General features: G+C 37.4%; 4 protein-coding genes across 6 annotated transcripts in view; 2 read left to right on the plus strand and 2 right to left on the minus strand.

The window, feature by feature from the left end:
• Positions 1–297: 297 nt before the first annotated feature.
• Positions 298–1,717, plus strand: LOC105215314 (androgen-induced gene 1 protein). The gene is made up of 4 exons (XM_011189148.3): positions 298–519; positions 595–765; positions 824–1,047; positions 1,105–1,717. Exons 1-4 carry the CDS (start codon positions 418–420, stop codon positions 1,445–1,447), a joined length of 840 nt encoding a protein of 279 aa, XP_011187450.1. The 5' UTR covers positions 298–417; the 3' UTR covers positions 1,448–1,717.
• Positions 1,718–1,872: 155 nt separating this feature from the next.
• LOC105215315 (protein smoothened) lies at positions 1,873–7,627 on the minus strand. The gene is made up of 7 exons (XM_011189149.3): positions 6,754–7,627; positions 6,213–6,694; positions 5,534–6,154; positions 5,319–5,477; positions 4,894–5,260; positions 3,424–3,748; positions 1,873–3,354 (listed from the first exon to the last, which is right to left on the minus strand). The coding sequence occupies exons 1-7, from the start codon at positions 7,183–7,185 to the stop codon at positions 2,378–2,380; spliced, it is 3,363 nt and encodes a 1,120-aa protein (XP_011187451.2). The 5' UTR covers positions 7,186–7,627; the 3' UTR covers positions 1,873–2,377.
• A 2,939-nt stretch (positions 7,628–10,566) lies between these two features.
• LOC105215316 (intraflagellar transport protein 46 homolog) lies at positions 10,567–12,397 on the minus strand. 2 transcript variants are annotated; one of them, XM_029042310.2, is made up of 2 exons: positions 11,723–12,397; positions 10,567–11,636 (listed from the first exon to the last, which is right to left on the minus strand). In XM_029042310.2, the coding sequence occupies exons 1-2, from the start codon at positions 11,897–11,899 to the stop codon at positions 10,626–10,628; spliced, it is 1,188 nt and encodes a 395-aa protein (XP_028898143.2). In that variant the 5' UTR covers positions 11,900–12,397; the 3' UTR covers positions 10,567–10,625. The 2 variants fall into 2 exon arrangements, with proteins under 2 accessions (XP_028898143.2, XP_028898142.2); XM_029042309.2 differs by having other exon boundaries at positions 10,575–11,639; positions 11,723–12,382.
• Positions 12,398–12,737: 340 nt separating this feature from the next.
• Positions 12,738–13,851, plus strand: part of LOC105215318 (hypothetical protein) — a 114,688-nt gene continuing 113,574 nt past the window's right edge. For both annotated transcript variants that reach the window (XM_011189153.3, XM_011189154.3), the window contains exon 1: positions 12,738–13,580. The gene's annotated coding sequence lies outside the window, so the exon portion shown is untranslated. The remainder of the gene's footprint in view (positions 13,581–13,851) is intronic.

Here is a 13,851-nt window from a genome sequence, read left to right on the forward strand (position 1 = left end):
TTTTTAAAATGTGAACGAAATTTGATATTATTTGGATTTCTACAAAAAACATACAATAAAATTAATTTCAATAGTTTATTTTTGTTTTTATTTATATACGCTTCATTCGTTGTTTTCATTCATTCACATGCACTTTGTTCGATTTGAAACCGGCAAGTAAATCCCCCGTACTAGTGACGTTTTACTAATACCACACTAATTAATTTGTACGCACACAATCATGTATGTGTATGTGTGTATCAACTTATCTATTGCACAGTTTGGGAGCAAATGTAAACGAAAGTGACAAAACTAGGAAAGATGTGCTTGTATCAAGACTACTAGTTGCCAAGTAAATTTGCCAAGTGGCAGATGATATAAAGCACCTGCAGTGCGGAAGAGTGTTCTTCTTTTGAAATTAGAAAATCATTACCAAAAATGACAAAAAGTAAGAAACGGTTAAAAGAAGAGCTGGAGGCGAAAGCGCAGAGCACTGTTGTAGAGGAGCGCCTTACAACGACGAACGACGCTTATACGCAGGTACATTTGCATAAAATTGTTGTGTAAAATTATTATTTCCATGGGAAATTTCATTTGGTTAATTTATATTTAAAGGGTGCCTTCTGTTACCTCCGGTTGCTCACACATACTTTAGGGCTATTGCAATTTACCTACGGCATCTACTACCATTGGTTCAATGTACATTGGCCGCAACACTTGCAGGATGAGGAAGAGTTGAAAACTCGCTGGGGTGGCAAATTTAAATATCTCACTTTCCTTGATGTGGTTTGTATTCGACAGATCAAAAAATTTAATTTGCATTATTATACCAATTGCTTTACAGATATTGCAAGCGCTCTATCACTTAGTGGCATTGCTAAATGATCTTATTGGCTCCAATGCAGTAGGACCGCCGCGCACAATGCCGGGCATCCGTAAACTACGTGATTATATATTTGCTGCATTTGCTTTTCCCATAGCGCATAATGTGTGCATCTCATTTTGGGTTATATATGCCTACGATCGAGAACTCATCTTCCCGTCAGCGCTGGATGCAATTTTCCCAAAGTAACTTCAATGTGTTCGTTTTGATATTATTTATTATACCATTTATATCATTTCTAGTTGGCTCAATCATATCGTACACACCAATGTGGCCATGCTCGGCATACTCGACATGTTTACCTGCTTCCGTCAGTACCCCAGCCGTGCATCTGGACTCACTGGCACTATTGCATTCATGGTGCTTTACCTTATTTGGATGCATATTGTACGCTTCTTTTCGGGCCATTGGGTGTATCCACTACTGGAAGTGCTTAATCTACCGATGCGTTACTTTATGTTGAGCGCATTGTTAGCTTTTACTGTGTTTTGTTATTTCTTGGGTGAGTTTTTGAATAACACTATCTGGAGCCCAGAATTACGTTTGCTGCAAATGAAGCACGCTAAGAGCGACAAGAGTGCATAAGTGAAATATCTGACAATACAAAAATGCGCAAACTCTAAGAATGCAGTTAGAACACAGAAAATTCTAGCTTTAAACAACGAAAGGACTTTATTATGGTACAGTAAATTCTTTGTAATTTTTTATTTTGAATATTAATTATTGTATACAATTTTGACCATGTATAATTTTATAAATATGTTTCTGCTGCCAAAATGTCTATAATAATACAAAAATTCTTAAGGCACTAACTAACCTATTCAATGGCCCTATTCTATTTTAGTTGAAATTGTTTTTCTTATTCTTTAAATGTAACTACTCAATGAGTATTTTTCGTTGATTTCATACAGTAACTTAACTATGTAGAAAATTTATAAAAATATTCCTGTATTTTCCTTAATTTAATTATTAAATTAGTCTTATACATACTATAAAAGTAGAATTGTCAACTATGTTACAAAAAAAAGATGCAATAAATATATTTTTAAGTCAACTGAAGTCAGTACAGAGGTTTTACAGTATATGAGTATATAATAAAAATCCATAAATACATATAAATGCGTTGTTATTCGTTATTTCGAGTTCGAAATGAGTATTTTTCAGTTAGCATGTACGCTATATAACAAAATATAGAAAGCATGCAAAACAAAGTGCACTAACGGTAATTTAAGAAAAACACCGTGCTATAAAAATATAATAGCTTGAAAGGTTGTCTTAATTACATAAAACTTTGCGAACCACAATTAAACAAATTTGATTACTCGCAATTTAACCTTTTCCACAGTCAGTGAAAAAGGCTCAAGTGCATTAACATTAAATATAAACTTGTATACTTAGCACTAATAACACTTTGTTATACATTATACGCTGCAGCACTTGCCACTTGCGGTGACAATGACCTTATGCGCGTTTATTAATTATTATTTTAGCTCCTTCAGAACCTGTTATTTTTGTTTACTTCGAAGGCAGCAACAACAATTTCAGTTTTTCCGATTCGCTTAATAGTGTTGTCTCCTTGTGCTTGTTGTTATTGTTGCGCAGCAACGTGTGCATTTCGGTGGCGTCGATCGCCTCGTCAGCATAATCATTTTTCTGACGCGCGCTCTTGGCATTCAATTGTCGCATTGCCAACTTTAGCTCATCCTCGTCATAGGTAGTTAAATTGTGCGTTGCAATTTCGAAGGCGTTCGCTTGTATGCCCACATCACAGCTCGTTTTGCTGTTACGCGAGTGTGGCTTGCCGGTGGAGAGCCCCGAGTAGGAGCTGTGCAATGTCAAACCCAGCGGCAAGTCGAGTTCGGAGGAAGTACATGAAGAGGTCATGGAATCACCGTTTTCAGCATTGAGATCACGCGCTAAATGTAAATTCAAGTCGGATATATTCAAGAGATCCTCCTCGTTGTTGTTTTTGTTGTGTAGCGCAGCAGTCGCGTTCACATTGGAGCGCATTGAACTGTGCTTTCGGCTTCTGTTGCTGCGCTGCGAACGACGACTGTTGCTGTTAGCAAGTGCGGCGGCTGCCGAGGATGTTGCAGCGGCGGCTGTGCTGGCTGCCTGTGATTTACGTGAATGACGACTGCGTGTGGAGTTGCGTGAGTTGCGGTTACCGGCTGATTCATTAGACTTTTGCATATTTTTTAATAGATTCTCCAGTGCGATTTGTTTTTTAACACTGCGCTCGTTTGCATCGGAGTTTATTTCTTCGATACGTGGACCTGCATGTGCATGAACCGCATCGTTTTCCTCATTATAGTTAGAATCGTCACTGAGATCTTGCTTGAGTAGTACATCTAAGCGGGAATTCTGTACTTTGAATGAAGCGCGCGAATTCTCCTCATCGGATGAGCTGCTCAAGCATTGCTGCTGTAGGAAAGGCATGAGTAACTGACCGTTTTTGGCTAGAAATTCATTGATATCGGCGGGGTCCAAACCTGTGAAGAAGAAAAGCATTTACCGTTATATTTTTAAGTTTTATGTTTTTTAGAAATGTATGCACTTACCCGCATTGGCGCTGCGCCGCTTCATCATTTTGCCGCCATGTGTATGATGTTTCTTTGTACTTTGCTGTGCAAACAAACCGACCTTGTGACTGACATTTGGATATGTGGTCTTCTTTAAAGCAATGACTTGTGACTCTATAGAAGTGCTGCTTTCGCGGCGCCCACTATACTTGCGCCCAGTTGTAGCTGCCGATATGAAGTCGCGACGTTTATGCGAACGTTTATTGGCAGTTGCATGTTTGCTGCTGTGATGGTGATGGTGATGATGGCCATTACGTGTGCGCGAGGCAACTTTAGTTTTCATTTCGGCAATTTTCACAGAAACCTAAATATTTAGTTTTGAAATAAGTGAAATTGAGCATTAGGGGTATTCAGACCAGATCTGTTAATTTGATAGTCGTTTTTTTGTAAAATTAATGAAATAGTGTTTTTTTGTAAAATTAATAAAATAGCGTTCTACCGTTTTTCGTTACTTGGTAACATCAAATTTTCTATTTGTTTTGCGTCGTTTCCATTTTTATTTAATTTTAATGTCAAATTTCAAAATTTTCCCCACAGGGGCCCTATTCTGTAACTCGATTCGAAAATGAATTTTCTCGAATTCGAATGCTTTGAATTCTGTAACTCAATTTTCGCATTTTCAATCCTACTTTCGAATAGTGAATCCGAATAACGAATATTTGCAACTATGTAGTTCGAATTTAATTGTTAAATGTACTCGAATTTCGTATAAAATATTCGATAGCTTATGAGTTGTAGAAAGAAAATGTTTTGAAAAATTTAATTATTTTAATAAGTTTTATTACATATTATACTATGGATAAGAAGTTTAAATGCAATATTATTTTTAATAGGGACTCGGCTAAAAAAAGTTAATAACACAAAACAACACAAATTTGAAATAAAGGTGAAATTTATGCAATCACATCCAAATTTTGCCAAAGGTTTAAAGCTTTTCTTGTGAGTTCATAAGCTATACATTGCAAGACATAATTAAAGGCTTCCGTGAAAAGTCTAAAGTAGTGTATGAAGCTATAATCCCAAATGCAAACAGTTTATAACCGCACATAATGCATATGCACATAACAAATAACCAATTTGGCGATAATTCCATAATATTAGATTTATTTCTAAAAGATCTTCTCGCAATCCTTTCCTCAATAATTTCCTAGTTCCCCACCTAAATGCAACGAACTCCTCCACAATGTAACGGAATCCTTATCTTTCAAATAAATTTAAACTTATTTCATTTTATTTTGAACATTTAGCATTCGAAAATACTGGCACAGGGTGGTACAACTTCGCATATTTATAAACCTAATTCGATTTTTTTACAAGTCGAATATTAAAATCGAATAGAATTTACCGTTAAGAACTTTAATCGAAGTATTAACTAAAGAATTATCAAATTAACAGTTCAGTCTAAATACCCCAATTATTTTTTACTTTTTTTAGTTTGACATAATTTACCTGAGAGTCTACAGAATTGCGTCTGGATTCGACGGACACGTGACGTACGCTAAAACTTATCTCCGAGTCCACGGAGTTTTTTCGCGGTCCTTGGCTGGTAGAGTTGGTGGTGCCCGCACCGGTGAGCGCCATCCGGCGTTTCACAAATTGTGGCAAGTAATTCGCCCATGTCGAGCTGATTTCATTTGTTTCAGATGAGTTCAAATCATTTACATCAAAATTCAAACCTACAGGGTCTGTGTGCGTGTTGTAGAGTGTTATGGAGAGACGGCCTTTATCCTCGAACTCTTTGCGTTTGGCCCAAGTTTGTGCGATCACTTTGTGTTTTGGCATTTTGATTTCTTCCGCCACTTCCTTACCGCATTTTCTACGAAAACATAAATTCAATAAAAACAGTTTGGAAATCAACTATATAAAATACATACTTCCTTATATAACGACGCCATGTGTCAAGCGACGAAGGTGTCCAGCACCAGGTAGACATGACAATGCCCGAGCCAAAGAGGCAGATCAAATGCAGCTGCAACAGCGCAATGCTAGGACGATTTTCAATTCTACACTTCTCCTCGGTTGAAATGCGACAACTGAAAGTGGGAAAGTTAATACATTTGTCTTCTTCAAATTTGAGCGATTTACTCACATTATGAACCTTCTGAGACTCTCAGCCCATTCATGCGAATGCTTGAACTCGTTTACATGACACGCAATGGCAGCGAAGATGAAAATGAGAGTAAATATCGAACACACACCCATTCGTACAATAATCAGATGTATCTTATTGCTTGCCGATGTAGACTTAATATCGTTGGCAAAATGTTTCAGCCCAAATAGCATTATCATTCCGCGTGTCACAAAGTAGCCACCAACCAATATAACGCCACACAAAGGGCCCAGTAACAAACCTGCGCGCATGGGATGATTTAGATAGCCAACAAAGCAAATACCAACCGTGCTGTTGCCGTCAACTTCACTCAGCGCCATTGTGGTAATGGTAAGCACAAGCGGTAGTGACCACGCAACCAAATGAAAATAGGACCCTTTCTTATCAATGCGATCCTGCACGTTGCCCACCGCACGCAGGTGCCAGGTGTAGGTGAGGAACACAAACCAAACCATCGCTGCCACGAGAAAGTAGTAGACAAGCACAAATACGACAATGCATGAAAGATTTTCACCGGCAGTTGGTTCTGAATGTCGTAGGGTGCCATCTTTACGACAGACGATGTCCTCACGTGAACCGGGTGTAAATTGTGCCAGCCAACTGTGGAGAATGATACGTTAGTCAGTTTCGAATTACTATTTTTTTTATTTAAACTCACCCCAGGCATGAGATCATGAAACACAAATTTATGTAGAACACTATCAAAGCGGGGTACTTATTAGCATTCTCCCAGTCAATGATAAATGTGGCTACTACAAAAAAATTTGCTAAAAAACAAAGTGTGCCGAGCCAGCTGATCAATTTGTGTATTTGTCGATGCTCATCATCGGTATATAGGGGATCTTTACATTGCACACCGCAACCTTCAATGCCGGGATAGTAGCTGCTGCTGGAGTCGGCTGGCACTAGAGGTGGCAGACAGCTACCTGTTGCATTAAATTTCATTTCCTGTACATCGTTGGTGCACTTCGGTGGAAATAGGGTCTCGTTACAACGTAGGAATTCAGGAAAATATGATGTGTTGTAGAGTATGCGACATGGTTCCCAGGTTTTTCGACACATCTCCACGGAGGGAAGATACACCATGTCTTTGCCATTGATTTGTTCGCACTTTGGCATAAAAACGGAGCAGAGAAAAGGCTGAACAAAAGTTTTATTTAGTTTATCGTATTTATTAATGATATGTAAAGCAATCTAACCTGTATAACGGCCCAACATTTCGGAACATTCCTCAGCGCACGATAGCTACTCAAATGTTTTAACATTTGATCTTGATTTTGGTAGTCAGTGAGATCTAAGCTTGTTAAGGTATATGGAATTTTAGCACCCAAACAAGTGCTATTTACGAGTTTTTCGCAACGACCATGACGCACGCATTGTGTGTGTTGCATATCCAGGCCACGCCCGTCAAACCAAGGCTTATTGTCACGATTCTTCTTACCATTAATTCGATAATTTATAGTGCCATTTATGGGCTCCAAATCGGTTTGTATAGTCACAGTGGTGGTTGTGAATGTCGTACCGACTGTGTTGCCGCTCCGTGATGGTACATCTCCCAGCGTTTTATGCACTTGAGTATAAACGCAAAGTAACAAGAAGCAAACATATTGCGTTTTACTCCACCTGTCCATAGCACAGCACTATTGTTTTGACTTTGGATTATGGCAACTTTCTTGAGTTATACCAGGTAGTATATCCTCAAACTTATAGCTCCCCTACAAGCGCTTTTATAAAACAAATAACATAAACCGAAAGAACTTAGCGATTTTCACAAATCATTTTTATTCAAATTCTAACGTACGTGCACTCGATATTAAATTAAATAAAAATTTGAAAGAAAACAAAAATCACTTCTCACCGCGGAAGCAAATACTTAGAAAATAAATGCCAGGCAGCGATGCAATGGACCACCCGGGATGCGAAAGAGAGAACAAAGGGAAAAACAAAAAATATGAGAGGAAACAAAATCAAGATGCCGGATCGACCCAGCGCTGAACGAACAAAAATAATTGTGCCGCAGTTCTCACGAAAATATTTTCGTGAAGGAATACTATTTACTCAGTTGAAAGCCGAATGTATTATATATTTTAAAGTAATAAAAATATTAAGTGTTTCTAAAATATAATATATATATATATATATGTATATACTATAATTTTTTTAATCATGTGAAATCATAAATATAAGCAGTATTTTTTAGCGGTGATCTATATGAAGAATAAGGAAAAAAAAATAATTTTATTTTCTTTTTAAGATTAATAATAATAATATTAATCAAGACAACGACGTATATCCAAAAATAAGGTACTTTCACATTTTTGGCTGCTCATTTAGAATAATTTTCACGCCTATATGGGGTTTGTAAAATTTGTCAATACTTTAATAATAAAGTAAACCTTAATGTTATTTTTGATAAACAGATTTCATATTCGAATTTCTCATATCCGACCGGAAATCTATGAAGCGATTTTTAAAGTAAAAAATATTTTAACTAAAATAACTTTTAATGTTAAGCAGACCATTCACGTAGAGGATTCAAGGGATTACCATAATGATCTATTGTCCAGGTTAAAGTATTTTTTCACCAAAGAAAGAAGTGCAATACCATTGCATTGTTTGTTCAGTTGGCGACTTTCTAACATTTGGCGAATTGATTTCAGCTGAATATGAATCACCCTGTATATTTGATCCTCAGCTATTAGCTTTTATACTCTCGCAACATGTTGCACAGAATATAATAATTTTGTTCTCATAACGATTGTTTGTAAAAAACACAAAAATACCCAGAAAGACGAAAGAATATTGGAGTGTAATATGGACTAGGTAGTTGTAAGGCTAAGAATCTGCCTTTTACCCTTCTTTGACAATACTTGGGATAATTTTGATGGAACGATACATATGCCGGTTTCATCAACGTTAAAAACAATGTTGGCTGTATAATTAAAGGTCCATTTCCTTTTTAAGGATAACAAAAAAAGGTATTCACATAATAGTTTGTGAAACCCCAGGCTCTTGCCAATGAAGTTCCCGTTGGAGAGCGGAACGGCAAAATTGGGTTCCTCTTTAAAAACAAACCCATCCAATGGGTTTATAATATTATTTTTTCAGCCAGTTGATAGGGTAAGTACTTAATATCCACTGGTACGTATTAACCTCCACCGTGGTAGTCCATATTACACTGAGCATGTGCTGGGAGTATTACTGAGTTTAATTCCAAACTGGACTATATTTATTAAACTCTAAACATTAAAAATTAGCAAAAAGTATTTGTTAAACACACGCTATTTGTCAATTTATTCATTGCACAATGAATTTTAAATAAAAACGCAAAATTCACTTACGCACAAATAGTTATCAGCAACCGTGATTTTACAAAAATCTCTATTGATCTAATATCCCCACTTGCTGGACGATAAATTCAAACCGAGGAAGCTTGTGCGAATAGACAAAGAAATCAAACGACAATAACGAAGGATTTAACAACTGGAATTCAAGATAACTGGGTGGTCCATATTACCCACCTTTTCCTTACGGTTTGGGACATCAACGAAATTCTCGTTGACCTCCGTGGGCACACTTGCATAAGTCCAGACAGTGAACCCAATTTTCGGCGGATTTCAAGCATAAGTCGGCCGATTCTGATGCAATTTCACGTTCGATATTCGTAAAAAGTTCATATATTGTCATTGGTTATTGGCATAGACCATATACTTGACGTAGCCCCACAAGAAATAGTCTAATGGCGTCAAATCGCACGATTGAGGCGACCAATTGACTGGGCCATTTCGTGAGATTCACACGTTCAATAAATTGATTGTGACATTCCCTGTGTGGCTTATGGCGGCGTCCTTTTGGAACCTCAATTTCCTTGTCCAATTCCATATCATCCAATTCGGTCCAAAAATATTCGGTTCTCATTGAGCGTCAGCGACCCCCTTTTACAGCAACGTGCCGGTCTTGATCATTACGGAATAAGTACGGCCCAATGACGCCGGCTGCCCATAAAGCGCACCAAACCGTACCGTTATCTGCTCTACGTTCTTCATTTAAAAAATTAAATGTTAGATGTGTTATATAGCTTTACATATGTATGTACATACATACATAAATAAAGTAAAATCTTCAATTAATATCATTCATTCACTTTTATTCTGACACTTCAATAACTTGACGTTGGTTATATTTGCTCGTTTTTATATTTACGTCTCTCTTATTCTTAGAGAGAATAATCTTGAAACTTCAAAGAATTCCAGTACAAGTTATTATGATCTATTTATTAATTTTAGGAACATTTTAAGTTCAACACCCAAAACGTACATACGCTAGTAAGAAACAAGCATACATCAAGCAACTAGTAAATCAGCAAAATTCCCTTCGCTAATCATAAATTCCTCTGAACTTGTGTATTCACCTGCAAGCAGTGGGGCCAGGCCCTTTGCTTTGTGGCGACGGCTATCTTAACTGCCGTGATTTAGCTCATTTGCCTAATCAGCGAATGCGGCTGCCCAAACATTGGCCGACAATGAAACTCAATGCATCGCATTAGTTCTGGAATAACCATCGACTAATTGAGGCTTAGCAGTAGGCGCAACGAGTAGACAATCCGATTTGGCGGTGGAGTGTGTTCGCACATGATGGTGGTAGGTGAAGAACATCGCATAGTTAGGTTGGCGATTAGGGTCAAACATATGTGCTGTGAATCGAGGTGCGTGGAGAGAGAAGCATTTATTGAAGGCACAATCTAGTAGGCGTGAGAGTAGTAAGGATAATGCAGTTGTTTAAGCACACACAAATGCCAAGCCATTCAATTAGAGCAATGATTCTAAAACCACCATGTGGTATTCAACATCCAGAAGACAGAAAAGCAACAAAATGCATATGGACTTAATCTTATTTTAAGTTTATATTAAATAATTAATTTGTTTAATACATATATAAATTAATCTAACCATAATTAACTTTAGATCTATTTCATATTTTTAAATGATAAAAGTACTGAATAGTTTCAGAAAGTGCGGCAACATTTTTACTGTGCCTTTATAAACATTTAAACATTTGAGGTTTGTGTTAATCATTCCCAGGCCTGATTGGCCGCCAAATATAATGCAAACAAAGTTTGTACATTCATTATGTAATCAATTTGCGTTTCCGCAGGCCCCTGCACCTCGAACTGTTGGCACAGCGTACGCACATAGCGCGCAATGTCATCATCTTCCAGACAACGCTGATAAGCTTGTTGTACCGCATCGCTAGCATCAGCATACGAGCGCGGCCAATTCATCAGTAAGGGCTCAATCTCTTTGCGCGGTTGTATATCATTCACCATTTGTGTCATATGCAGTTTTTCCACCTCATTGATCCACTTGTCAATCTCCTTAGGCGTTTTGGCAGTCGGAATTATGGTAGCCGATGCGGAGCGTGCCTTAGCGCCACTGCCAGTGAGCACAGAACGCAATTTCATATTAAGCAAACTTGGCTCCGATTGTTCACCGGATGGCTCGTCGAGCAGGTAAATACCCATTTTATGTAAATACTCATTGACTTCTTGCTGACGTTGTGGTTTCGATAGTGGCGGTATGGTGACTTTGAGAAAGGCATCCACATCACCAACAGATGGCACAAAATCCGGTATAAATGGTTGTAGGCGATACGGTGTATCAATAGACTGCGGCGTATATTTCAGTATGTGTGGAAAGAGATCTTTCAGCTCCTGATGTACAGTTAAATTCTGCCAATCTTCCGGTTTGATGGACAACTGTTGCTCTTGTGGTGAGGATTGCACTGCTGCTGAATCTCCAACGATTTCTATTTGAGGTTGCGGTGAAGCGGCTTCATCTGATTCACTTTCCGATGGTACTATCAGACCACCACCACGCTTGAGTGGTTTAGCGGACAATACATTGGCGGTACTGCGTGCGCTGCCCGGACGTGTCTGTGGCCGTTGGTTGGCTATGCCGCGTGATGCGTCCATTATGCGCGGTTGCATTTCACTTTCATCGTCATCATCTTCATCATCATCCTCGTCATCGTGGTCAATGATATCCTGCAAGAGGCCATCATCGTCTGTGGAGCTACCATGAAGCTGCTGATAGAAATTTTAGATGTTCGTGAGAATACATTTGCATAATTTCATTTAATTACTAAAAAGTAAGGATATTGTGCGCTTACAATGTTTCTCTGACGCAGAGTAGCGGTTCGATTAGTTGATGCGGCAGCTAAACGTTGAGCGCTTGTGCCACTAATGTCCCGACCACTGCCATTGCTTGGCATTCTGTCCATATTAAAATGGCTTAGATTCTTCGAATCTGGCCCATTGATTGAAATCTCCTCATCATAATAATTCATTTGAACGCTTGGTAAAATATATAATGTTTTTACAACGCTACAACTAGTAACTACACGTTAGCAATTACACCTTCTTGACGCGAGTAATTCTATTTGTTTGTTGGCACCAAGTTTGTATGTGCCGTTGCCAAGACAACAGCTCTATGTTTTGCTCTTTGTTTGTAGCATACCTCTATACTTCGAAAGGAGATATGGTGCGTGCTAGATTCACTCAAAAAATATTATTTTATATACAAATATATATTTAATGACAGTTTTTAAATTATAATTTCTTTTCCTTTTACTTCCAGAATTGTTAACGCTTCCTTTCATTATTTGCTTTGTCTTCGTACATCCGCTTTGTTTGTTGCTTTTCCGGCATTATGTTGCAGTTGGCAATGCTATACTGATATGTGAGCTAGTATTGCCGGATGATTAAAATCAGCAGTATTTGATATATGAAAAATCGGAATGATTACATTTTTTTCACTATTGTATTTAAATAATAATAAAAAAAAAATTAAAAAAATGTTCTGATTGAAAGTTTCGGAATAAAATGTTGACTTTCTGAATAAACGAGAAAATCAATTGCTTAAAAATAATATTTTTACACTCGGTTTTATTTTTATACATACATACAATTGAGTTTTAAAACAAATTGTGCTTGTATATCTTTGTTGCAAGTACAATTCATGTTAATTTGGATATTTTTATATACGTTGATTTCCAATTGAAAGCAATTTCAAAAATGTAGAAATTAATTTGTACTTATTTCAAACCGGCTGGCAACATCACTAGCAGCTTGTTTTCATCGCTATTCCAATATGAACGAATGCTTAGCAGTGTTATTGCGCGTTGTTGCTTTCGACACGTCGGACATCGTAGTTCGTTTAATTTGTGTTTATGTGACAGTGAAAACGAAATTTGTTTTGAATTTTTAGTTTCGTAGCAAATCGTACGATTATAAAATTGAATAGTTTTATAATTCGGTGATTATTATACTCGTACATACATATCTGGTATAAAGGGAATAAAGTGGCGGTTTAACATTGTCTAATGAAGATACTCTAACCCGGTATGCTTTATCGGTTAGCAGATATTCTTAACTTCATATCTTGCGAGTTAACGTGTATTCAGTGCGCGTAATTCAACAGCAAATAGCAAGTGATAAACCCATGAAGCTGGTGTATTTGAAATAAAAGAATAAAGTGGCATTATATAAATATTAAAGCATTAAAGCATTACAATAAAATTTTCACCATTAAAAAAATATGCTGCAAATTAAGTAAAATAACTTTCAACGAAAAAGTGAGTTCTACAATAAGTGTTTTTAAAATTAATTAAAGAAGTGTAATAATTGTAATAGTTAAATAAAAGCCAGAGTGTAAGCGTGCTAATCAAGATGAATCTTAAACTTAATTAGACGAAGTGAATTAATTGCTGCCATCCAAGAGTTGCAATACTACGACAACACGTTGATCACAGCGATTTAGCTACCAGCACCAGCTACCAGCTTTGTTGTTTTTGCCAGCGCTGTTAGGTGAGCGAACTTTTTATAAGGTTCATCCCAAAGGATTACGGCACGGGCACGTTCAGCGCTCAGCAGTAAAAAGTGAATAAGGCGACCAACACCGGCATTTCAAGTTCCATTGACAATAACAACAACAGTGTGAAAAGTGTAAAAGCAAAAGCAAACACAAAGGTGGGTAAATCAAAAGCACGTCGACATGTTTCATGGGACACACAAAAAGCGGTGTTTCCTTTCATTTCTATGTGTGTGTGTGTGTGTTTGAATACAAATAGTGATGTTATTATCCCAAACGCGGCTATAGCAGGGATACATATACATATGTATATACGAGTATCCCGCTTGTTGACCAGTGGTTATGTGAAGTTGTGTGGTGCATTGTTGTTGGCAGTGGCTAGCATCAAAAGCATAACAATTTAAAAGTTTCAGAGCTTCTCCTTAAACC

This window comes from Zeugodacus cucurbitae, chromosome 3 (assembly GCF_028554725.1).
Source record: "Zeugodacus cucurbitae isolate PBARC_wt_2022May chromosome 3, idZeuCucr1.2, whole genome shotgun sequence".
Classification (NCBI taxonomy): domain Eukaryota; kingdom Metazoa; phylum Arthropoda; class Insecta; order Diptera; family Tephritidae; genus Zeugodacus; species Zeugodacus cucurbitae.

Excerpts from the sequence above, each read along its gene's own strand:
- LOC105215314 (XM_011189148.3), top strand. The coding sequence starts at position 418 with ATGACAAAAAGTAAGAAACGGTTAAAAGAAGAGCTGGAGGCGAAAGCG. Across the intron at positions 520-594 it reads CGAACGACGCTTATACGCAG|GGTGCCTTCTGTTACCTCCG; the intron begins GTACATTTGCAT and ends TTATATTTAAAG. Across the intron at positions 1,048-1,104 it reads CTGGATGCAATTTTCCCAAA|TTGGCTCAATCATATCGTAC; the intron begins GTAACTTCAATG and ends TATCATTTCTAG.
- LOC105215315 (XM_011189149.3), bottom strand. The coding sequence starts at position 7,185 with ATGGACAGGTGGAGTAAAACGCAATATGTTTGCTTCTTGTTACTTTGC. Across the intron at positions 6,695-6,753 it reads AATGTTGGGCCGTTATACAG|CCTTTTCTCTGCTCCGTTTT; the intron begins GTTAGATTGCTT and ends ACTTTTGTTCAG. Across the intron at positions 5,261-5,318 it reads TGGCGTCGTTATATAAGGAA|AAAATGCGGTAAGGAAGTGG; the intron begins GTATGTATTTTA and ends ATGTTTTCGTAG.
- LOC105215316 (XM_029042309.2), bottom strand. The coding sequence starts at position 11,899 with ATGAATTATTATGATGAGGAGATTTCAATCAATGGGCCAGATTCGAAG. Across the intron at positions 11,640-11,722 it reads CTCTGCGTCAGAGAAACATT|CAGCTTCATGGTAGCTCCAC; the intron begins GTAAGCGCACAA and ends AATTTCTATCAG.